The sequence below is a fragment of the Mytilus edulis genome, chromosome 10 (assembly GCF_963676685.1).
Source record: "Mytilus edulis chromosome 10, xbMytEdul2.2, whole genome shotgun sequence".
Lineage (NCBI taxonomy): Eukaryota > Metazoa > Mollusca > Bivalvia > Mytilida > Mytilidae > Mytilus > Mytilus edulis.
The window spans coordinates 35,307,730-35,333,881 of NC_092353.1; the positions used below are offsets into that span (position 1 = coordinate 35,307,730).

At 32.1% G+C, this 26,152-nt stretch overlaps 1 protein-coding gene across 1 annotated transcript in view; it reads left to right on the forward strand.

Annotated features, from left to right (window-relative positions):
* LOC139491015 (cadherin EGF LAG seven-pass G-type receptor 1-like) overlaps positions 1 to 26,152 on the forward strand; it is a 115,613-nt gene that overhangs the window by 77,363 nt on the left and 12,098 nt on the right. The window contains exons 12-24 of the mRNA XM_071278257.1: positions 3,964 to 4,035; positions 4,298 to 4,406; positions 4,891 to 5,010; positions 6,539 to 6,617; positions 8,048 to 8,165; positions 8,677 to 8,723; positions 10,797 to 10,920; positions 15,880 to 15,983; positions 17,075 to 17,210; positions 20,389 to 20,542; positions 21,167 to 21,236; positions 23,066 to 23,132; positions 25,369 to 25,469. Coding sequence (XP_071134358.1) covers positions 3,964 to 4,035; positions 4,298 to 4,406; positions 4,891 to 5,010; positions 6,539 to 6,617; positions 8,048 to 8,165; positions 8,677 to 8,723; positions 10,797 to 10,920; positions 15,880 to 15,983; positions 17,075 to 17,210; positions 20,389 to 20,542; positions 21,167 to 21,236; positions 23,066 to 23,132; positions 25,369 to 25,469 — 1,301 coding nt within the window. The remainder of the gene's footprint in view (positions 1 to 3,963; positions 4,036 to 4,297; positions 4,407 to 4,890; positions 5,011 to 6,538; positions 6,618 to 8,047; positions 8,166 to 8,676; positions 8,724 to 10,796; positions 10,921 to 15,879; positions 15,984 to 17,074; positions 17,211 to 20,388; positions 20,543 to 21,166; positions 21,237 to 23,065; positions 23,133 to 25,368; positions 25,470 to 26,152) is intronic.

Here is a 26,152-nt window from a genome sequence, read left to right on the forward strand (position 1 = left end):
GAAACTGATATTATCAAGATGCTTGATTTTTTGATTGACAACATATTTGTTACGTTCGGAGGACGTGTTTTTTCAACAGACTGTCGGCATTCCAATGGGAACAAACTGTGCCCCTCTACTTGCCGACTTGTTTTTTTATTATTATGAGGCTGACTTCATGCAGGAACTTCTTAGGAAGAAAGATAAGAAGTTAACAATATCCTTTAACTCTTCTTTTCGCTATATAGATGATGCTCTTTCACGAAATAATTCAAAATTAAAAAAAAACAACTATGTGGAACGCATCTATTCAATCGAGCTAGAGATAAAAGATACTACAGATACAGTTAAGTCGGCCTCATATCTTGACTTACATCTAGAAATTGACAATGAGGGTCGGTTGAAAACAAAGCTTTACGACAAAAGAGATGATTTCAGCTTTCCATTGTGAACTTTCCATTTCTAAGTAGCAACATTCCAGCAGCACCTGCATACGGGGTATATATCTCCCAATTGATACGATATTCCCGTGCTTGCATTTCCTATCATGATTTTCTTGATAGAGGGTTGCTGCTCACAAGGAAGCTAGTAAACCAAGAGTTCCAAATGGTGAAGTTGAAATCATCCCTTCGTAATTAAGTCAGTTTGTTTTAGATTTATGAGTTTGACTGTCCCTTTGGTATCTTTCGTCCCTCTTCTATTCCTAATTTGTCTGATTTTGAACCATCAAAGCTTTCAATGGAATTAATGTCGTTTTTAAATATCTTTTGAGTGAACCACATGTTTCTAAATTGTGAAAAACATACCCTACATTGAAATCTTGTCTAGCCATTTTGAGAAATAAAATATAGAGTATCAAATAAAAAAGTCACTTTACCTTAATATCCTTTGGTCACGGTTAACCAAAAATAACCACATGTAACACAACACATGGTTATTTGGAATAGCAGTGTATTAATGCCCGTCTGGAGCAGTGTTCATAACGGATGGTCTCCTCCTCATACAGTAAAATACATAAGTATATATACAGAAAATAAACAGTGTCAATGTTTCTATAAATTTGACTCTTATAGTTTTAATTCAAAAGATACAGGGATGCATATCAATTAGGTTGACTCTAATTGACATGTTTTGGCCAATCTGGAAATTGATGTTTTAAGAATACCCGTAAGTCCAGTGTTTTAACAAATTGTTATTGCAACATGTCACCACCTGGTCTGCATGTAAACATGTTATATGCAATATAGCGGTCAATTGAACAACCTTTTACAAGGTTATGATTTTCTTAATAGACATTCCCCTGTATTTACTTCATTCGATTTAATAAACATTTTGAGAATATATAATCATAAATATAAATATAAATATTAGCGATGACAACGAGTACTCGAGTACTCGGGTACTCGCTCGGAAGGCCGAGTACTCGAGTACAGTTTTAGTACTCGGATACTCGTTTGCCTGTTATACATTTTGAGATATTTTCTCTTCACATTTCCACTCACTTTAGTTCCGTTGAAATATCCCCTTCGTAATATTAAATAAAATCAATTAATTAAGATTATAGATATGTTTATCCTGAGGCTACTATTTGTTAAAGTAGTATCAGCAACGTCCTTACCTTCCGAGGGAATGTTTTCATGTGCACTACTTGTAACAAAAAATAGAAAGTCAAACAGTCTTTCGTCTGAAATTGTTGACCAGATCATATTTATAAATAACAACAAAATCAAAGTGACCGGCGGTGAACCCTACGCAACAGATTAGGGACATTTTTAACGGTATTTGTATACGGATCAACACTTTCATGGATTAATAATTAACTCCTCACAAGCCATAAAACTCACCTTTGTTTGTTAATCAAGACCTCTATGTAAACGTGATTGGTATGAGATGTACATTTAAATTAATTTAATCACTCTGTTATTTTAAGCTTAACTATAATTGTTTAATTTAAAAAAAAAAAAACAAAAGTCGAAAATAAACTGACAACGTCATGGCTTTAAAAAAAAAGAAAATCAGACAAACGATGGTACAAAAAGGGAAGACTGAGCAACACAAAAAAGTAATTTGAAGTCCAATATTATTGTTGCCAAATTAATGGACAATACCTATCATAAAAGATACCAACTCCTCATGAACAGATGATACATATATTGGCTACTTTGTCGGACTTTATATGCAAATATTTTTTTTTTGTTGTAATTTGGTTCATGAACACGTACACAAACAATAATTGCTATTATGATAGGTTATTTGTAGAAAACGGCAGTCGGTAATTCATTGCTTAATTGACACAAAAACAGAGGAGCAATGTTTGTAGTACGTTAGTTTTATATGTAACAAAAACACTGCATCCCACCTTAAATCTCAACTTTTCAATAGAGGTTTAAGATTCATCCGAGTACTCGCGAGTACTCGAGTATCTTGACCGAGTATCCGAGAATTAAATTTCAGATCTTTTGACATCCCTAATAAATATATATATTTGTATATTTTTTAAGCCCATCATATTGTCACACGGGTGCGGATTCGATGGAATAGGCAAACATGGAGACAGGTTTTTTTGAATGATGAATCTGAATTCAACTTGAAATTTAGCGACGGCAGAGTCAGGGTCCACCAGAGACGCAATGAACGATTTTCTGATGCTTGCGTGCAGGAAACAGATCGGTTTGGTGGTGGCGGAATCATGTTATGGGGCGGAATTACCTACCAGGAACGCACTGAGCTCAAAATCATCGTTGGTAACCAAAATTCAACAATGTATAGGGACGAAATTCTGGTTCCAGTTGCTCTCCCGTTTCCGAAGATATCGTTTAAATCACGTTTTTCAGCAGGACAACGCTCGTTGTCACGTGGCACACATTTTGATAACCTTTTTGGAGAATAACCATATTCGTGTATTCGGCCAACAATGTCTCTATTTTTATCACCAATTGAACATCTTTAGGACGAACTTGGACGACGTATCTGAAATAGCCAAAATCCACCGGAAACGCTAGCTCAGCTCTGAACAGCTCTTTTCAGGGAATGGAACAACATCCCTCAAGATTTTATTCGGCGTCTTATTAATTCCATGCAACGGAGGTGTCAGGCGGTCATAAATCATATTAGCTAACTTTTCCATTCACGCAGAACAATATCTCAGTGGACAACTTGGCGGTACATGTTTTACCGCAAATTTGTCTGTTGACCAGTTGGAATTAAATATTTTACTATATTATTGAACACTCATATAGTTTAGAAGATAACTGCATTGGTTTTTAAGCTTGAAGTTGAAGTTAATCTTGATAAAAATGATGTCTTCGGGTAAAGAATAAGACTATTCATGTTAATTACTAAGAAATAAAAAACCACAAAAAGTTGATCACAAATGGACGTTTGCCTCAGATACAGACTGGTAGAACGTGGTATTTCCCCCTAAGAAAACTGTTTCCTTACAAATGTATTGTTATAGAATTTTCCTTGACCAGTTTGGGTACATTTATGCCAAAGACAAATTGTTGACCAGTTGCAATAACTTTCTTTTTCTATGCTATGTTACGCACAGACAGAATATTTATTAACATGTTGGAGAAAAAATGTTTTTGGTTTTTTATACAGATGAGAAAAAAAACCATAGTAAACCTTGAGACTTGACAATGATATACATCTTTGACTACTGTTTCGAATTATTATGGTGAACAGATAGTCACATGTTTAGTTGAAAAACTAGTTAAATATATCATAAATATGACCTATACATATATAAAACAGGGGCTTTAAATAAATATAAATAGATTTAGATTTAGCATACATGACTAAGCAACAACCAACAAACACACAACAAATGTGGAAAAAAAAACATAAAAGAAAAAATTAAAAAAGTACGCGTATCCATATATATTGTCACTTTCTTTATTCATTCAAAAAAATTAAAATCAAAAGTTTGCACATATTTAAGTTCTAATTCATTCAAACATTTGTAATTGTATTGTTTCTAAGATCTTTGTATCATCCTGTGATAACCTGTTGAGAGAAACGAATATTCCAAGCTGGGAGCAGTTAAAACAATTGGTAAATACAAACTATTTTATTCTTAATTACACAGAAAACATGTTGTTCTGTCTTTTGTTTAAGTAGACTGCAGTTTTGTCAATCTATTATAATTTCTAAAACGGTAAGGAATTAAACTTGCACTGGTGTATACGTTTCTTAACAGAGAAATATGAAATAAAAGATATTTGAATCGCATGATGCCAGTTCAAGTCTTATATTGATATGATCATTATTATGTTAAAAAAGGTCTTTTATTTGATAATTGTTTTATTTAATTTAGAATTTAAAGGGTGTAACAAGAATTGCAAAGGCTGTGACAGTGTACACAAAAGCGTATACAAATGTAAATAGTAGTGAATTTCAAAGGACTGTACAGAAAGACCAATTAGGTAACTAAAAATGAGGTAAAGTCGGTAGGGACTATTAGTAAATTAGACACCAACACAATGCAAACAAACCTTTCGATGTGTTACTCCACTTTCAGAGACATTGTGAGTTGAAGAAATAACAAAAAATCTTGAATAAATAGGTTTGGTAAACATCAAACAATTGCATGACACAGATTGCCCATAGTCATTTGGAGGTCAACATACAAGATTAGCAAGTAGCATTTATATAAATCGTCCTTACTTTAGTAGCTTAGTTAAGAAAATATTAAACAGAGATCGATTATCTGTCCTCCTTATTTAATTCCAGGACAGAAGCAAGTATATGTAGAATAATTAGGTATAAACTTAAAGATTAGATCGAAAAGAAATACTTCAACACAGGTGTTAATATATATATATAATCTAACGAAAGGTTAGAGGTTAGCCACGATCGAAAATTCCATTAAAGATATTATATGAATATTATCGATTAATTGCTTTGCAGTCGTTCAAGTCGGGAAGGTTTTGTATAAAGATATAACTTTTCCAATAAAAACCCAGCAGCTACCTAACTGGATAACAGAATCGAAAAATCAAGTAACGTTAGGTAAAGATAACTTCGGAGGTATGTTTATCCTAGTTGAAATAATTGACATATAGTGTTAACTATTAGTATGTCCTTTCGGTAAGACCGTTTTCATTCAGAAATATGATTGATGTGTATACCTGTTTTTTCGTCATGACTGCAAATATTGATCTCGTCTTTTAATTACCTAAACCATAACCGCCTATTAAACAATTGAATTTTTTAAAACTAAAGTTGATTTAATCATCCTTTGTGTGTTTTTATTTGGTTTCTTACATTTGATTAATTTGATCTACCCACCATCACGCCATCCATGGCTGTAAATGTAGAATATGTGGGTTAAGTACAAACAATTGTTGATGTTATATATATATGTTATATTTGTTATTCTCGTGGGATTTTGTCTATGTGTGTTACATTTTAGTGTTATGTCGTTGTTCTCCTCTTATATTTAATGCGTTTCCCTCGGTTTTAGTTTGTTATCCCGATCTTGTTTTTTGTCCATGGATTTATGAGTTTTGAACAGCGGTATACTACTGTTGCCTTTATTTTCCTATATCAAAAGCTGCGGTAGATGCGATTAAACATCACTAAATATGCCCATGAAATCTAAATCTCCAACTTTTTAACGAACAACAATTGAAACAAATCTTGAACGAAGTTGATACATTAAAGGGAAAAAATAGATCAAACATGTTGAATTTTGTATTACTTATTTTGTTAAGTGTTGCGATGCATTAAGAACAACATATTTGTTTCGTTTTCATTTGCAGTCAGCCCGGTTATCGGATTTTACTTAATCTTTATTTTGTTTGTGAAGTATTTTAAGGTATCTTATTGAACTTTTCGTCTATATACTATCGTATTAACCATGGTGATATTTGTTTAAATTCGGCTTGTAGCTATTGGTTGACCTCTTGGTATTACATTGTATCGCCCTCTTTACCACAAGAAGTCAAACAACAATTAACAAGTCTATTCTCGTTTACCAATATTTGTTTCGTAATCATGTTGACGATACAGGGTTCTAATAGAATATCAGACATTTCAATGTTTTAAGTTTGACAAATTAATATCAAATCTTCGATATCTAACAACTGTTCATATATTTTACAATATTATATAAACTCATTAAAGATACAAGGCTAATAATTTGAAAAGCCTTATGCACGTTTTGTCTTCAGAACCGCATAAGTGGTGCTCGGATTAGATATGTGGTAAAATGAAAATTAATCTAAGAGAAATATAAACCAAATATTTCGAACATTTGTGGCAAATACTAGAAAAGTAATATATGTTTGCAGGTAAACAAACCAGTTTTTCGATTATTAAAATATTTTTTAAGCAGCAAATTTACAAAAATACCATATTAATTGTATTTTATGACAACACAAAACTGTTCACTATTTGGCTAGTGAAACTTTCACCAGTAGCATCTATCCAGCGGGTTTTAACACATCAGAGAAAAGTAATACACTAAGATATTATTTTTCATTAATTCATTATCTTTTCATTGTTTGACAATCCACAATTATATCATATTGCAATATGTATTTTATTATGACAGTTCATAAACCAGTCGGATATAGTGCAACGTATTACAGAAATATTTCGACTTTATTTCATCAATATTATATATCTGATGGGTACGTTTTTGTCTAATTAGTATTGTAAGCTCATCTCAGATTGGAAATGAATAAAATAACAGGCAGAGGATATCGAACAACTTGTGGGGAAAACAATAAGCAGTCTTTACAAAATAAAATAAAACAAAGGTTATTGCAAAAAGACGATCGCGAGAAAAGCAAAATAAAAAAAAGTATCATCAAAGGTCATCAAATACACATTGTTTTTTAAACTAGAGACGATTTAGACTTTTCACATTTAAGAGGCCGTTTGATGTCTTTTGTTTTGTTGTTTGTCTATGTGTATGTCCAACATATTTTCTTATATAAATGTATTTATGTGTACTAGACAATAACCATATTAAACAAAATCAATTTTAAAAACTCAAATTTAAGGAAAATAAACCCATTTAACCAAGATTGCGCTCTTGGAAATATACATTCCAATACTTGAAATCCAATAGACTACATATAAACAAAAAGATATGATAGCATAATAAAAGAAATGCGTTTCTAGAACAACAAAAAGAAAGAGATAAAACGTACAAAACTGGTTTCTATGCTGATAACCTTAAACTTTGTCGTTTAAGTTTGGACAGTCAAAATTCAAATGTGTGCGGGAATAACAATACCAAAATGTTTAACTTTGCAAGAAAGGATAACAGCCTTTGAATTGTTTTACGTTGTCATTTCGGGGCCCTTTATAGCTGACTATGCGGTATGGGCTTTGCTCATTGGTGAAGGCCATGCGGTGATCTATAGTTGTTAACATCTGTGTCATTTTGGTCTCTTGTGGACAGTTGTCTCATTAGCAATCATACCACATCTTCTTTTTTATATTAGCTTTTATACAATTACATATTTTATGATCTGGAATTAGCAAAAATAAGATTTATCATTTAGATGAAGCCGTTACCGAAGTAACATTCTCGACAAATCGTATACTATAAATTTAAAGTTAAGCAACAGTGGCATCAATCGAATTGTATTTATGGTAAACATATCTTTAAAACATTATTTTAAATTACACTTAAACTGAGGTTCATGCATATAATATCTATTATTCAAACTAATACTTAGCTTTATACATGTCTGTATACTTCAAATTATTCTATTCATTTTAACAATATGGACAAAAACGGTTAATTATTTACTGGCTTTCTCTATTTTTTCCCCGTTACGGAGCCATGCATATGATGTTTTGGTAAAATATCCCTATGGTTCAGTATAATGCCAACTACTGACATACACTTGCTATACAAGATCTGCTTATAAAAACACTAGCGGTCTAATACATATGCGCATTCGACATTTACTGTATCTATAGTGATTCTCCAGGCCGAAATATTTGAACATCTACATCTCTATATGTATATGCCTACGATGAATAAAAAGATAATTTTTTAAAAGGAGTTTTCAAAATACGTGCTGAAACCCATCGTTTTTTGCAGTGTTGTTACAGCTATGAATGGAAGTTATGATGTAAACTCAATAGTAATAGACTTTTCTATAGAACCTACGCCTACCAGATTACAGCATCCGCTAGTTGTAAAATTTGAACATTTACGGGTAAGGTTGTCATAATAGCCATTTTATACATACATATTGGAAGATGGTAACACTGTCAATGCATCCGGAATCGCACTTGTTTTGTTTATACGATCCTTTAGGTTTCTGCCCTTTTTCATTTGAACATCGGTATTGCCATGAATATCAACTATTTGTTAATTTAATAAATCTACTGTTTTCAAAAGTATGAATTTACAGACACACAAAAATTGCATGATTACAAAATATTTCGTGTTTTTTTTCCTTAAAACCTTAAATCAAAATGTTACAGTGGGAGGAGATGCAGATTATTTAGTATGGTTCCTTTTTGTTGTTAAAGTTTTTTAATTATAGTTAATACTAATTCTTATTACATGTGAAATAATTTTCATTGTGCCCATGTGAAAAATTAATATTGCACAAAAAAGATCAACAAGGGAGACACATGTAATCGAAAACAACGAATAATAGTTGATGACCCAAACAGTATCTTAAATCGTCGGTTTTTTTTAAATTTCATATGTTATTACAGGTTAACTACTCAAATCCAGTCTGTGCATTTTGGGATTTTGATGTTTTGTAAGTTTGTATAAAAATAAAGCTAGAGCATAGTTATGTATTGTGAACAAATTACAAGACACACAAGTTAATTTGAAAAAAAAGTGTTGTATGATAACAGAAACAGTTGTGTTGCAAGTCTGCGTCTTGATAGTATTTGGAAAGAAAACATATATTTAAAGATAAAATTTGTATGGTTCAAATTAATTTGTACAAATACATTGAAATTTGTTCAAAATCTAACTAAAATACATGATACAAAGGATATATCATATTTAAATTGGACAGAAATCATTTCCTTTTAAATATTTTTTTACAGTAATCAATTGTAACTGCACAGAGCAATTTTTATTTTCAACTCTTCTTAACAACTGTTTATTTTTTGGGCTCAATTGTTTAATAAGGTGTTTATTAACACTCCTTTTGTCATTATACCTCATCCTCAGTATGATCGTGCCCGAACTGAAACTCGACATATCTAAGGCGCAATCGTTGAATCTTGAGATTTGTGGTATTGATCGGAAAATCTGTATGATGTTCAACAGAATATTTGTCTGGAATGAATTAGAAGCTCTTAAAGACTTGGGTTTATTCACAGCGGCGTTTGGTCCCCGGTTGTATCACCAGGATAAAAGTCAGCACTTTGGTGTTGACATGAATATCAACTATATAGACGTTTTTATGAATTAACTGTTTGCAATGCTCTTCAACTTTATACTTAGTTGGCTTTCTTACTATTTTGATTTGAGCGTCACTGATAAAGACTAAACGCGCGTGTAACGTATCAAGTTGTAAGCCGGTATCTTTGATACCTTTTCAAGAGCCTCAACTTTTCAATCAGTTACAAAGCTTTCAAAAGCTGGTTATCAAGGATTTCTATCATGTAAATTCAAAAAGTTTGCAACAATTTTAAATATAAAAGTAAAAAGATGTTGTTACGATTTCTGATGAAAACTTACTCGCATGCTGAAACAAATGATAAAGTTTTTTTATTTTTTGTATTTTGTAAAAAAAAAGGTTTCTAAAGTGAACTTTAAAACAAAATTAGATGAAAATTTTATCGATATTTTTTTTTTAACAAATCCATATTGTACATTTTTCAAAAAGTAAAATGCTTAATTTAATTTGTACATCGTTTTTATAATTATAATAGCAATGAATAGTTTGTGCAAATAGATAATTTTACAAAACGCATAATATGTTTATATGCATATCATATTTTAATATGTCATCGATACATTTTCATAATTTCTATAACTTATATGTTAAACAATTGTATCAGTGTTAATGCATGGTTATCAATTGTGATAAAAGAGGGACGAAAGATACCAGAGGGACAGCCAAACTCATAAATCTAAAATAAACTGACAACGACATGGCTAAAAAAGAAAAAGACAAACAGACAAACAAAAGTACACATGACACAACATAGAAAACTAAAGAATAAACAACACGAACCCCACCAAAAACTAGGGGTGATCTCAGGTGCTCAGGAAGGATAAGCAGATCCTGCTCCACATGTGGCACCCGTCGTGTTTCTTATGTGATAACAAATCCGGTAAATAGTCTAATTCGGAAGGGAAGGGGATTGTAGTTACGACGTAAGGAATATATCCGATATCATTTGTGAAACGGTTATTCCATAACGGTCAACCAACTCGTGATGGCGTCCGTAAAATTTACGAATGGATGATTTCATTTTCACTATTTGGAACTCTTGGTTTAATAGCTTCCTTGTGAGCAGCAACCCTCTATCAAGAAAATCATGATAGGAAATGCAAGCACGGGAATATCGTATCAATTGGGAGATATATACCCCGTATGCAGGTGCTGCTGGAATGTTGCTACTTAGAAATGGAAAGTTCACAATTGGAAAGCTGAAATCATCTCTTTTGTCGTAAAGTTTTGTTTTCAACCTACCCTCATTGTCAATTTCTAGATGTAAGTCAAGATATGAGGCAGACTTAACTGTTATCAGTCACATTTCATATTCCCTATAATATGAAAGTGATTTTTCCATCACTAGTATTCCATAATTTACTGGTTGATCAAAATGAAGCATGCGGATACAAAATTGTTCGTATATTTTTGCAGAAGCACGCTTCACGGTGCCTGGTCTTTCGAAGGTTCAAAATTAGTTACTACCTCAGAAGCAGTCACTGTGTGTCAGTATGATCACACAACAAATTTTGCAATTTTGATGAGTTCAGGAAAGGCAGTGAGTATTAATTAAATTTAACTACAGCTTTTAATTACAATATTTAGGCAAAACATGCCACGCCCACATGTAGTTGTAGTATTTGCATTTTTATCCATCTGATGAGATTAGCCTTTTTCAACTGATTTTTATAGTTCGTTCTTTTTTTGTACTGTTACAATATTGTCCCAGGTTAGTCCCCTAGTTTTCGGTGGGGTTCGTGTTGCTTATTCTTTAGTTTTATATGTTGTGTCATGTGTACTATTGTTTGTCTGTTTATCTTTTTTCATTTTTAGCCATGGCGTTGTCAGTTTACAGTCTTGTGTACAAGTTATCATTTTGTAAAAACATATAAACATATACACGCAAAAAATGTGCAAATTATAATTTGTATTTTGAAAATGTACAATTTAAACAATATTTTACAAATATTCACTTATAGCTTGTACAATAATTTATAATACGGATTTTCGTGAAAAAGCAATGATACACACCACCATACAATTGTAAGACAAAAACACACAGTACACCTTGTTTACAAAGTACAAAACTAGTTGTTTGAGCCGGTGCGTGAGTGATGGTATCGGGAATTGTATCTTAAACTTTCACGTTTTAGCCTTCTTCATCACTGTGCAACGGCTAATTTGTTTGATGTCAATTGCCTTAATAAGTTGTAAAAGCTATATATCCCAGGTATTGCTATTTATACTTAACTTGGTATACTGTAAACATGGTCTGCATTCTTGATTAGAATGAGGAACTTGTCGAAAATAATCTGAACCTGGCAGGGAGTGATACTAAAAAAAGAAAAATCATGTGTACACCAAGGACAACCATAATGGGATCATAGTCAAATTGAGTATGACAGTGTCATATAAACAACGACCCTTCCTGCCAGGAAGCGTTCGCTCTGTGCACAATAGACCCAAGACTAATATATTTACAAGAAAACGAGACAGTAACTATCAGAACTTGTTGTTAGGGTTAATTTCATTATACAAATGCCTCAGTATGATCCGAGATTTCTTTTATGTAAATACATAGGCGGGATCAGAAATTCTAAATGTACATGCGACTGTCAAAAGATATTGTGCAATTTCCGATGCTATAATCCGCTCGCTTTCTAAGTGGCTCGTTTAGAAGAAAGTTATTATAACCAGGGTATGAAGGATCAAAACGATTTTTTACGCATAAGTCATATTGCAATATATAATGGAACAAAAGTAAAAGAAAAAGTGAGAGGTTGAGTGTTCATTTATACAGTTTCAGTTTTTGATTTTGCCATTTGATAAGGAACTATCAGATTTTAATTTCGGTATATTTGTTATTTTACTTTTTTAACAAGTTGCATGATTCAGAATATTTGCATCGTTACATTTGATGTAACTTTAACTGTAATGTTGAAAATTAAGATACATGTTTTTGTGTGAAAGAAAGCTGGTGAAAAGTATAGACTTTTACTCACATTTTCTACAAATCTAAAATTGAGAATGGAAATGGGGAATGTGTCAAAGAGACAACAACCCGACCAAATAAAAAACAACAGCAGAGGGTCACCAACAGGTCTTCAATGTAGCGAGAAATTCCCGCACCCGGAGGCGTCCTTCAGCTGGCCCCTAAACAAATATATACTAGTCCAGTGATAATGAACGCCATACTAATTTCCAAATTGTACACAAGAAACTAAAATTAAAATAATAAAAGACTAACAAAGGCCAGAGGCTCCTGACTTGGGACAGGCGCAAAAATGCGGCGGGGTTAAACATGTTTGTGAGATCTCAACCCTCCCCCTATACCTCTAACCAATGTAGTAAAGTAAACGCATAACAATACGCACATTAAAATTCAGTTCAAGAGAAATCCGAGTCTGATGTCAGAAGATGTAACCAAAGAAAATAAACAAAATGACAATGATACATAAATAACAACAGACTACTAGCAGTTAACTGACATGCCAGCTCCAGACTTCAATTAAACTGACTGAAAGATTATGATTTCATCATATGAACATCAGGCACAATCCGTCCCGTTAGGGGTTTAGTATCATACCATCATAACATATATGAGAAGAACATAACCCGTGTCATGCCAACAACTGTTTTTAGAATAAATGTGTTTAGTTCCGATGCAAAGACCTTATCAGTGACTCAATATTAACGCCAAAATATGCAATCTTTAATGACTTGACAACAGTATCGTAATTATATCCCTTCTTAATAAGTCTATTCAAAGGTTTTGTTAGTTTCTGAGGTGAATACTGACACCTTTGTGCTTTATAAAGAATATTACCATAAAAAATTGGATGTGAAATACCTGAACGTATTAGAAGTCTGCATGTTGAGCTATATTTACGAATGATGTCTTTATACCGATGATAAAATTTAGTAAATGATTTGACTAGTTTGTGATATCGAAAACTCTGGTGTAATAATTTTTCAGTAATACATAAATTTCTCTCGTTAAAATCTAAAACATTGTTACATACACGAGCGAATCGTACAAGTTGAGATATATAAACACCATAAAATGGTGACAAGGGAACGTCACCATCTAAAAACGGATAATTAACGATAGGAAATAAAAAATCATCCCTTTTATCATAATTTTAGTATTCAGCTTTCCATTAGTGATATAGATATCAAGATCGAGAAAAGGGCAGTGGTCATTGTTAGTATTTGCTTTATTTAAAGTAAGTTCAACAGGATAAATTTCATTAATATACATACTGAAGTCGTCATTATTGAGAGCCAAAATGTCATCCAAATATCTAAAAGTATTATTAAATTTGTTTATCAGATGTTGTTTCGATGGGTCTTTGCTTATTTTTGTCATAAATTGTAACTCATAACAATACAAAAACAGGTCCGTAATAAGTGGTGCACAGTTAGTCCCCATTGGAATTCCGATAATCTGACGATATACGGAATTTCCAAAGCGAACAAAAATGTTATCTAGTAAAAATTCAAGGGCATATATAGTATCAAAGCATGTCCAATTAACATAGTTTTTTTGTTTATTGCTACTAAAACATGACCTAAAAGAGTTTGAACATATATATTCACATTCTGATTTTTTGAATGCCCATTTAATTAGGTGTGTGAATTTTTTCTTAATGAGAATGTGAGGCAATGTGGTATACAGGGTAGAAAAATCAAAACTTTGAACAGATTCAAAATCACCAATATAAGCATGCAATTTATCAAGTACTTCCAACGAGTTCTTGACACTCCAAAAGTAATTTATTCCACTATTTTCGAAGGCCTTATTTGAACAATTTATTATCAGGTTTTTAATTGTACCAAGTGTGCTGGTAAGAAGAATAGACAATTTAGTAGTTGAACAATGGCTTGAAGACGAAATAAATCTATATTTGTAAGGGGTTTTGTGTAGCTTCGGAAGCCAATACATAGTTGGGACTTTCATTGTATTTGGCTCTGCTTGTAAAGCGGTGGCTAAAAGTTTATGTTTGTTACAGATTTCGTTTTCTGAAAATGGAGTCAGTTGGAATGTTGGTGAATTGGTGATTTCCTTTTTCAGAACCTCAATGTAAAATTTACGTCAAACAATAATAATATTATTAGCAGCTTTATCTGCCGGGACAAAAACAAATTCCTTGGCTAGTTCTTTTAGTTTATGTTTGATACGAGAAATAGGTTTATTGTGGTTATTGTTTATAGTAAAATGTTCTTTAAAATGTTGAATACGTATATCAACTATCTTCATTACTGAATTAAAAAAAGAATCCAAAGATTTTTTGTCAGCTTTTTCCCGTTTTATCCATTTCATACAGTAAGTATGGAGTGAGTCGTGGATGATATTACGACACTCATTCCAATTAATAATTGACGGGGGACGATATTTAGGTCCTTTACTGAGGAATGATTTTAACTCTCGGTCTTGAACGATGTTAAGATCTCCTGTTATAACATGGGAAATGGGTGCATAAATATATTCGGAATTACTGCAATTACATGAAGTAGGTGTATTTTCACTGATATTAACATCTTTACACAATTGACTATAATTAAACACAAATTTCCGGGTAGATTTCTTGTAAATATAACAAATGAGAGGTAGCTCAGTATTGTCAAAATATCCAGGAATTTGTTCTTTAACAGAATGGTCGTTAAATATACCGGCAATATTTACAAAATCAAAGCCTTTATTGACATACTTAATTTTAATAAAATGTTTTTTATGATCTTCAGGGCGATCAATTTTGGGAAATAATTTAGAATAACAATATGCCATAATAATTTGAACAATTTCATACTTAGGACTGCTATATGAAATTGTGTTGCAATCCTCCAAAATTTTATTTAACTTATTAACCGGTAACGAACAGAGTTTTGTTAACAGATAATGTCTGCCGTTGTTTTTTGAAATAGAAATTAGGTCCGAAATATTGGTATGATTGGCCCGAAATTTTCTTTGATTGCGATTTGTTCTACGACCGTGAGAACGTTTTTTACGAACAGTTTTAGAAACTATATCCAAAATGTTAACGGAATTGGTTCTAGATATATTACCAATTCCCATGATATTATCATTTAGACCGAGAGGGTAAACTGTCTGTAATTTTTTAATCGAATTTAATTCAATTATTTTCCGTGATCGTACAAACTTTGAATGCGATTCACCAGGCTGCTTATTTACTACTTCTAAAGGTTGAACTGCTAAATATTTAAAAGGATGGTTGTGCTTCTTAAGGTGTTGGTAAATAATACTTTTGAATTTATTGGGTCTTTTAAAACGATACAGATGTTCTTGAGTGCGTTTAGATAAATATCGTCCAGTTTCTCCTACGTACTGAATACCACACCCCGGTTTGTTTCATGTGAGTAAATAAATAATACTGTTTGTTTTTCAAGTTATATCAGTTTCAAAATTTAAATCTGTATGCATCTAAACAAGCAGAATTTTAATTTATCAATATTATTTCATTATTAAAAAATAATTATATGTACACATTCATTGCAGCCTTCGTCGCATAGCTTAGTGTTAAGTAAAATATCTGCTGCCGGCTGTGGTATTTCGATCATGTTCCTAGTTGCTACAGTTACCATATATGCCTTGTTATGGAGGTAAATAACATAAATAAAAGAAACGCAAAAATCATTGAAATCAATTGTACTTAAAAACTTTACCATTTTTAAACAATTCAGTTGTAGTTTAATGAAAAAGGCTAATTTTTCAATATTATTCATTTTAATAACACACTTTACAGCATTTTGTTTAAAATAGTTAACATGAAGTTCATTATTGTAAGTACGGAATTTAGTGTTTCAAGCCGAGGGTGTTCATAATATGTATTTAACAGTCCGAATCTGTATCAGCGTTTTTTACACTTTGATCACTCAGTTTTTCTGTCTATTGTGCATTCATTATTAACACACAACATATCGATTTGAAGATAACCTTGCAAATAAGCTGGCACTTGACGTTAATGCTCTAAAATTATATCCTAATACAATACCTTGTTAGCAGTATATAGAAAAAATACTTTAACATGCAAAAAATAAACACGTTGTGAAAATTTGTATTAATCATGGGATTGGGAAAAAACGGAATCAAGAACACTCTTAACGTATTTCGATTAGATACATCGGAAAGGTCAGCATTTCAGCAGCAAATATATGAATCAAGTATCACATAATTTGAAAGACATGTCCAATAGGTTTAATCAAATATTTATCAACACGCTGTACAGAAAAATGAGACATATAAAGTTATGAACAATAAATATAGTTAATAATTTAGTCCGCCAGATGCGCGTTTCTTCTACATAAGACTCATCAGTGACGGTCATATCAAAATAGTTATATAGCCAAACAAGTACAAAGTTGAAGAATATTAAAGATCCAAAGTTCCAAAAATTTGTGCCTAATACGGCTTAGGTAATTTATGCCTGGGATAAGAAATTCCTTAGTTTTTCGAAAAATTCAAAGTTTTGTAAACAGGAAATTTATAAAAATGACCATCTAATTGATATTCATGTCAACACCGAAGTGCTGACTACTGGGCTGGTGATACTCTCGGGGTCGAAACGTATATCAGCAGTGGCATCGACCCAGTGGTATAAATAGTTATCAAAGGTACCAGGATTATAATTTAGTACGCAAGACGCGTAATAAAATACTTGTGTTTTTTGTATTTCATTGTTTATTATTTTTAGACACTTGACGCGGGAAACAAGATCATTTCAAAAAGAGATAAAAAGGGATAACGCAATATTGTTGGTTAATCTTTGCGTTGCTTTGATAATCTCTTACATCTTGTTTCTAGTAGGAATTACTCTCACTGACAATAAGGTATGTTGTTTTGTTTTGGTAGGGGTAATTACGTATTTTATTTTATTACTTCCTCATTTTAAATTATTGGAAAGAGTTGTATGCTTGTTAAAGTCTATATATATATGATGTCCTCTCACTGCAATATGCAAAGTTTGGTGAATATGTCAAACTCATCTATCCCAACGAAAGTAAGAACTTAAGTTACAATAGATACAGTTAAGGCTTCTTGACTTACATATTAAAATAACAAAAGAGGTTGATTATCAATTGAAAATATTCCATTTCCATATAATACCATTAAAGCAGTGCCTTCATATGGAGAAGACATCTCCCGCAAATATATATTCCAGCATTTTGTGACCTACCGAAATTAGACGTAATACTAGGTTTGAACTTATATAAGCCAAATGAGTGCAACGCTTAGAACAAAATCTGCCTATTCTTCCATAACACCCGATACCACTTCTAATTTTTTGTGAGGTTTGTGTATTAGAACAGAAGAATGAATGACATAAATTTACATCTTTAGTTGCTAACCGTTTACGTCATTTGGTCTCTGTTTTAGACATGTTTTGTTTCTACCATACCACATCTATCTATTTCAAAAGTTTTAAAATATGATGTTTTGGTTGTATAAAAAATAAATAAGAAGCATTTACGAACGTGAAGGTTGCTTGGTCAATATTGAGATTTTGATTGATTGTTTTACCTTACAATGTGATCTGCAACGAAATTTAATACATATTCCGTATCGTCTGGTAGCAGCTCACAAATGGATTCGGTGAATGATACCGCCTGAAGTAAAAAAACCACACAAAATATTATTCCGTCATTTACTAATCTGTACCAAAACTAACAGAACATAGGCTATTTCCCAATTAAAATATTTGTACGTTTGTGTACTGTAATAGATTCATGCTATTTCTGTTATTGAGCATGGGATTGTGCTTACAGCAATTGGAAAATATTCGTCGTCAACTGTGAAACAGATCCTCTATAAAAAAAAAATTAATCAAATCGTAATAGGGACTGTCAAAGGGATAATTTCAATTTATACCACGAAGAACTCATGGTCTGAATACATCCTTGTTAGCAGCAACCCTCTATCAAGAAAATCTTGATAGTAAACGAAAGCGATGGCATATCAACTGAGAGACATTTCCTTTAAATAAAGCTGCTGCTGAAATATTGTTATGTAGACATGGAATTACCCTTTTGGGATGCTAAAATCATCTTTTTTGTCTACAAGTTTATCTTTAAATTGGTTTGTCATTGTTAATTTCTAATTTTAAGTCAGCACTTGAGACAGACTTTATTGTAAAGTAGTATGTTGGTAGTCCATGTGTTATAAAAAAAACGCAAATAATATACTTTACTGCATTTTAATTTTGAAATTACATTTATTTGTTAATGGTGTTTTGATAAAGGCTATTTTACAACATGTATATGTTATTATGATCTGCAAAAAGATGTGTTCTTTCTATGTAACGTGATCAGACATAGACGTCATATTTCATTACGTCACAATATCAAAGCCAGTGGAAAGCAAACAAAGTTGACGTCAGATATGAAATGAAATCAAAGACACCTACCATTTAATGAATTAAATAATAAACACGTCACCAAGAGCATAAATGGGCTAAGAACTCGAAAAATATATATTTTATTTTAGGTATATATCAAGGCAGTACCGGCTGAGTTATTAAATTAATTCAGAAACAAAAACAAAACATTAAAATTACCTTGAATCACAGATCAATCAAAAGAAATGAAAAAAGATTATTTACAAAAGAAAATAAGGTGCAATAATATGATGAAGAAAAACCATTGCAGACAGACATGCGCTCGGCTCATTGGCATTAAACAGGGATAAAGCATATAGACCTTCGACTTAAAGCACCACCGAATACCCTATTTGCATGTATTAAAAGCATGAAAAAAATATAATTCTGGTATAGCTGCACTTATAAAATGGGTATTCTCATATTGACCACAAAAGATAAGACAAATATTTTCAGTGAGAAATTTTCAAAAAACGTTCACTATTGAATCATCTATAAAACCAATAAAAATACAGAATCTATGACCACTTGCACAAATGAAAAACAACATTAAATTACTTCTTGATATCAACCTGATGAATATGCGGCAAAGCTACAGAACCTGAAGATCATATCGGTCCTATCATCAAGCTCATCCTTCAAAAGAGTTAAGTTCTTTGAAAAAATTACACTTTATCCAAATGAAAACCTAGATCCCTGCCTTTTATTTGTTTACCATTCTCCTTATTTGTCCTCCCTTTTAGAAATCAGAATCGATCCCCTTAGTTTATTTAACGTATCAACATTTAGCATCATACCAATGTATGCTTGCATAGAAAATAATATAGAAACACTTTAGCAGACAATACAGATACTGACCTATTTTTTCATCCGCCATCTTGGGATGACCGTGAATCGAATTACGGTCATCAGCTTTACCCCAGTGACTTATTTTGTATTAAAACATAATAGGTTTGTGTTATAACAACGCGGATATATTGAGCTAGCTATATGTCATTTTGAATCAAATGTTCGTAACGGTCACAATTGGTATTATTTTGCTACAGACTTATTATGGCTGTGGTGCAACAAACCTACGTCACCCGTTAAATTGCCGATTTTAGTTTGACGTCCGTAGCTATTTCACCTGACATTGTTGAAAAGTTTATTTTTTGCTACTAATTTCACATAACGTGCAGTGGACCTTCCTTGGATTGTTGAAAATGACCAAACTAATTTCTTATACGAGTGTTTGTCTTTGTTTCACAAACCTGATTTTTTTTGAGTGCAACATCATTTAGCTTAGATAATATATATTCAAAGAAACCAAAAAACATCTTACTGCTGAACCCATATTTTGAATATTTTATTTATTATGTCTGTTTAGTTCATGCATCATTGTAAATATAACGGAATTTGATGAGACTGTCATCAAAGTGAGAGGGTTAGCGCTATATAACCAGGTTTAATCCACCATTTTCTACATTTTAAAATGCCTGTACCAAGTCAGGAATACGACAGTTCTTGTCCATTCGTTTTTTATGTGTTTTGTTATTTGATTTTGCCATGTGGTTATGGACTTTCCGATTAGATTTTCCTCTAAGTTCAGATTTTTGGGATTTTACTTTTTACAAATTTGTTAATTTTAATTGTAGAAAGTCTGTACAGCTATGGCAGTACTGCTGCATTACATCTTTTTAGTAGACTTCGCCCTAATGTTAGCAGAAGGAGTTGAGTTAATGATTAACGTGTTTTTTGTTCTCAAAATTATATCTTCAAGAACAAAATGGCTGATACCAGCATGCTGGGGTACAGTAAAGTTTCTTTTATTTCTTATGCAAAACATTGTCCTTTTTAGTATAAATACAGTTGATATATTTTATTTTCATTACATGTTTACACACACTGCTATTTAAAAATAACATAAAACATTGCTGTGTTGTGTAATGCTTTATTATCTCATCATAACAATCGAGATATGATTTATCAAAAAATAGGTGGTATTGCCTTTTGGCATTAAACATATTATAATCAACTGTCAATTTGCACTCTGGTTAAGTATCGATAACATTGAGAATGGAAATGGGGAATATGTCAAAGAGACCAGACCAATGCCATAGGCCACCAATGGGTTTTTAACACAGCGAGAAAATCCCTCACCCGGATGCAAGTTTTTCATGCATCAGAAAAGGTTATACTTTGTATTGTATATGAAAAAAATTGATATTTGTCAGTTGAGGCCTTTAATGACGTTGAATTAGAACAGAACGTGAACATTGTTCGCCAACAATCCTTATTAACGTGTTCAAAACATAAAACTAAAGTGCAAAAAAAAAAAACCAACGCCAATGCAACATATGTAAAAATGAACTATTATATAACAACTGCCATATAATGCAGTAAGACATAAATTTAATTTATTTATATTTGTAGTTGCTCCAGCTGTCATTGTCGGAATATCTGTGGGTGCAACCAAACTGGACGGATATGGAAATTCACAATAGTATTCATAATTCAATTTTTTGATTGCCAAATTTATGTTTCAAATTTCCATACGTTTACTTATGATATCAATGAATCATGCATCATAGGATTGATTGTCATTCTAAAATGACGTGCTTCTTTTGCTTTGTAAATGAATCCATCCTCAAAATCCAATAAAATTGGTTTGCACGTGCGTATATTGACTACTGCAGAAAAATGAATTTTATCAAATTGAAAGGCATAAAATATATTTTAAACGATGCACATGTTGTTATATTATGACTACAATGTGTTACAATACGCAATTGACATATTTGACCTAGACACGACAACGTTCATGCTCACTGTCCAAAACCCCTCTCTCTGAAAAATAATACACATCGCAAGTCGTCTGATTATTTACAAACAAAAAAGGGAGGTTCAAGGAAGAGCCTACAACAACGCTATTCATTTATACACATCGGACATAGAAGTCACCTTAATTGTCCTTATCAAATCGAAATAATTGATGCAAGCTATACTTTATCTTAGTTTTGACATAGGTAGGCATAACATTCGTGGTAATTTAGCCCATACTTTCGCTCGGGCAAACATAATCACGAACATAATGCCTACCCATGTAAAAACTACAAAAAAGTATAGCTTTCATCAATTATTTCGTAGTTTATGCTAAATTTATAAACATGCATTATATCGTTTTTTTACTGGGGTCGTCAGTTTAGCTGTTTTCGGCTCACTTTTACTAAAGACATTTAAATAAAATTATACATACCACAATGGTAGATATCAAATGAAATTATTATTTACCAAACTAGGTATAATTTCATTTTCTAAAGTTATGTAATATAACTAAAACATTCTTGTTTTATATGATAATTTGTTACCCATTGGTGTTAAATAAGGGCAACAATAATATACCGCTGTTCAAAAGTCATAAAATGATCGAGAGAAACAAATCCGGTTTTTAAAACCAAGGGAAACACATCTACTATAAGAGGAAAACAACCGAACAAAAGAAAAACAAAGGTGCAACTCAAATAGACACAAACATACATAGAAACGGACTACTTAATAACAGCAACCATGTTTCTGTCTTGATACAGGACATGTTAAGAACAACTGATGGGCTGAACCTGGTTTTATGGCTCGCAAATCTTCCCGCTTATATCATGTATAGGCAATGTTAAAAAAAAAGCAACAATTACATCCCTTATTAGTTATCAAAGGTACCAGGATTATAATTTGATACACCAGACGCGCGTTTCGTCTACATAAGACTCATCAATGACGCTCAGATCAAAATAGTTATAAAGCTAAACAAGTACAAAGTTGAAGAGCATTGAGGACCCGAAATTCCAAAAAGTTGTGACAAATACGGCTAGGGTAATCTATTCCTTGGATAAGAAAATTCTCTCAACAACATAATTTCATCAATTAGTTATCAATAGTTATCTACGGTACCAGGATTATAATTAAGTACGTCAGACGTCAAATCATTTATAAATATATCAAACATTACTGTTGACGATACATATCAATGTTTCCAACAATATTAACACTGAATTCGAACAATTCAGTCATGTTACCATTCAATCTGACACACCATTCAACATTTGAATACATAGTGTTAAAAATGTTTCAAGCATACATAAATTTTGTAATAACACCAAGGTATTCTAACTTAAACATAACGATAATCTATCAATATAACCGTTCACGCTTTCTTAAAATTAATGAATTTAAGTTAAAAAAAAATGTATGATGTTGTTTCTTATATTTACATTACATGTAGTTGTTTATTATGTTTCTTTTGATGAAAAGAAAATACACGTTTACCACCTGTTTCAGTTGCTGGCTCTCTATAGATTCCAAGTTGATATGGACATTTGCAGGACCTGTCTTAACTGTTATTTTGGTAAGTTTCTTTATCTATGAAATCTAGCCAAATCCAAAAACATGTAATATAGTTACGATACTGTTGTCAGGTCATTAAAGATTGCATATTTTGGCTTTTACATTGATTCACTGATAGGGTCTTTGCATCGGAACTAAACACTTTTATTTCTAAAAAAACAGTTGTTGGCATGACACGGGTTATGTTCTTCTCATATATTTTATGATAGTATGATACTAAACCCCTAACGGGAGGGATTGTACCTGATATTCATATGATGAAGACATAATCTTTCAATCAGTTTAATTGAGGTCTGGAGCTGGCATGTCAGTTAACTGCTAGTAGTCTGTTGTCATTTATGTATTATTGTCATTTTATTTATTTTCTTTTGTTACATCTTTTGACATCAGACTCGGACTTCTCTTGAACTGAATTTTAATGTGCGTATTGTTATTCTTTTACTTTTCTACATTGGCTAGAGGTATAGGGGGAGGGTTGAGATCTCATAAACATGTTTAACCCCGCCGCAATTTTGCGCCTGTCCCAAGTCAGGAGCCTCTGGCCTTTGTTAGTCTTGTATGATTTTAAATTTTAGTTTCTTGTGTATAATTCGGAGTTTAGTATGACGTCCATTATCACTGTACTATTATGCATATTTTAGGGGCCAGCTGAAGGACACCTACGGGTGCGGGGATTCTCGCTACATTGAAGACCCATTGGTTGCCTTCGGCTGTTGTTTGCTCTATGGTCGGGTGGTTGTCGCTTTGACATATTCACCATTTCCTTTCTCAATTTTATTATGCTAACTTCTAAATATTTTTTGTTGTCGAAACTATATATGAATTTACCAGGGTTCAACAAAACGAATTTTAAAACGAAACTTAAGTAGTAGATATATTCACTTGACAATAATGTATCGGGTCTTTCCTCTTGTCAATGAAGATTTAAAAAAAATAATTGTTCTGATTTCTAGTATTAATTTAATTTTCAACTCTCATCTTAGATTTTGAAATACCGTTTTTGTCTCTCAACATGTCTCAGATATTTGTTATTAAGCTATCATAGAAATGTTGTGCTGATCCTTTTAACCTAAACACTTTTCTGTATTGGAGTTAGATTCTGGTTTTGTTTGTTGGTTAGTATTACTTCTTCCCCAGAAATGTTAAAAATTCATGTCAAGATATTTATTTCCCCTTTTTGTGTTTAATACATTGAGCCAGTCGTTGAAGACCGACATTGGTAATTATCAAAAAATTATGCCATTACCAGAATATTGAATTATTCGTGCGATCGCAACTCCACAGAAACCTTTAAAGTTATTACATAATGTTTTTGACAATTAAAAGATAATAATGTCCCTTATACATTTGGTTCGAAGTGCTCTGGTGATTTTTCATAGAAAAGATATACGTTTGGAATCTGAAAATTTAGCTACATGCATGAGTTGATACCGGAAGTAACTAAACAGACTGCTACCGATTTGATTAATCTGTGTGAGATAGAATATAAAATAGCTTCTGACTCCGTTCTTGTTTACGAAGGTTACCCTTTGTAATTAAAATGAAATGTTAACATATCTATATCAATAAAATTGTGGATGGAAATGGGGAATGTGCCAATGAGACAACAACCCGACCATAGAAAACCAAAACAACTAAACAAATATATACTAGTTCAGGGATAATGAACGCCAAACTAATTTCCAAATTGTACAGAAGAAACTAAAATTAAAATAATACAAGACTAACAAAGGTCAGAGGCTCCTGACTTGGGACAGGCGCAAAAATGCGGCGGGGTTAAACATGTTTGTGAGATGTCAACCCTCCCCCTATACCTCTAGTCAATGCAGAAAAGTAAACGCATAACAATACGCACATTAAAATTCAGTTCAAGAGAAGTCCGAGCCTGATGTCAGAAGATGTAACCAAAGAAAATAAACAAAATGACAATAATACATAAATAACAACAGACTACTAGCAGTTAACTGACATGCCAGCTCCAGACTTCAATTAAATTGACTAAAAGATTATGATTTCATCATATGAAAATGTTTATCTGAACCTAAATTATCCACACGGAAGTCGGTGGTTCTTTCCGGACACTCCGTTTTACTCCAACAAGAAAAACTGACCACCAAGATTAAGCGCAACAGTTCTAAATGGGACGTTACATGTAACAACTATCGATCAAATCAAGTATTATCAACATGCGAGGTGGAGAGACTGTCAATAGTTTTAAAAGACTCCATTTATTTCAGATAAACTTTGTTATTCTCATATTGGTGATGAAAAAGATAACATCGGATATGACGCTTACATCAAAAGAAAAGAAGAGAAAGACAACCACAGAGCAAGTAAAGTATGTTCCTGTTGATAAAAATCATACATATTGGAAAACATTAAAACATTAAAACGTTAAAAGAATACGAACAAACTATATAATACATTCTTCAAAAAAAGAAAGAAAAGCAACATCTGAACACATATGATTTACTTCGAGTTTTCAGCATAATTTTTAAATTAATGTGCAAAAATAAGTATTTCATAATACTGAAATTTTAACGCTCGTAATTTAGACTTCAAAGTCGTTATTTGTTACGTGAGATGAATTATTAAAAATAAGTACCTAATATCAAACATGTCGTTTTGGAAAATTAAACTATCCTAAGATTATAATAAACAGCTGACTGAAAGTAGATTAATTCAATGCAGTCAACTTAGCAAATGAATATGTTTTTCCCCAGTTATCGATTTGGAGCATCCCTTCAGTTGTCAACTATGACAAAGTTTTAAAATTAGAAAAAAATGTGTTGGAATTATATTTGTGCATGTTATGTGTTGCTTTGTTTGCATGACATATATCATAGCTTGTTGTATAGAGAGTTATAATAGTTATCAAAGGTACCAGGATTATAATTTAGTACGCCAGACGCGCGTTTCGTCTACATAAGACTCATCAGTGACGCTCATATCAAATAATAATTATAACATAAAACACATAGGATTGCCTTGTTGCGTAATTCAATTCAGTTAGATTGAATT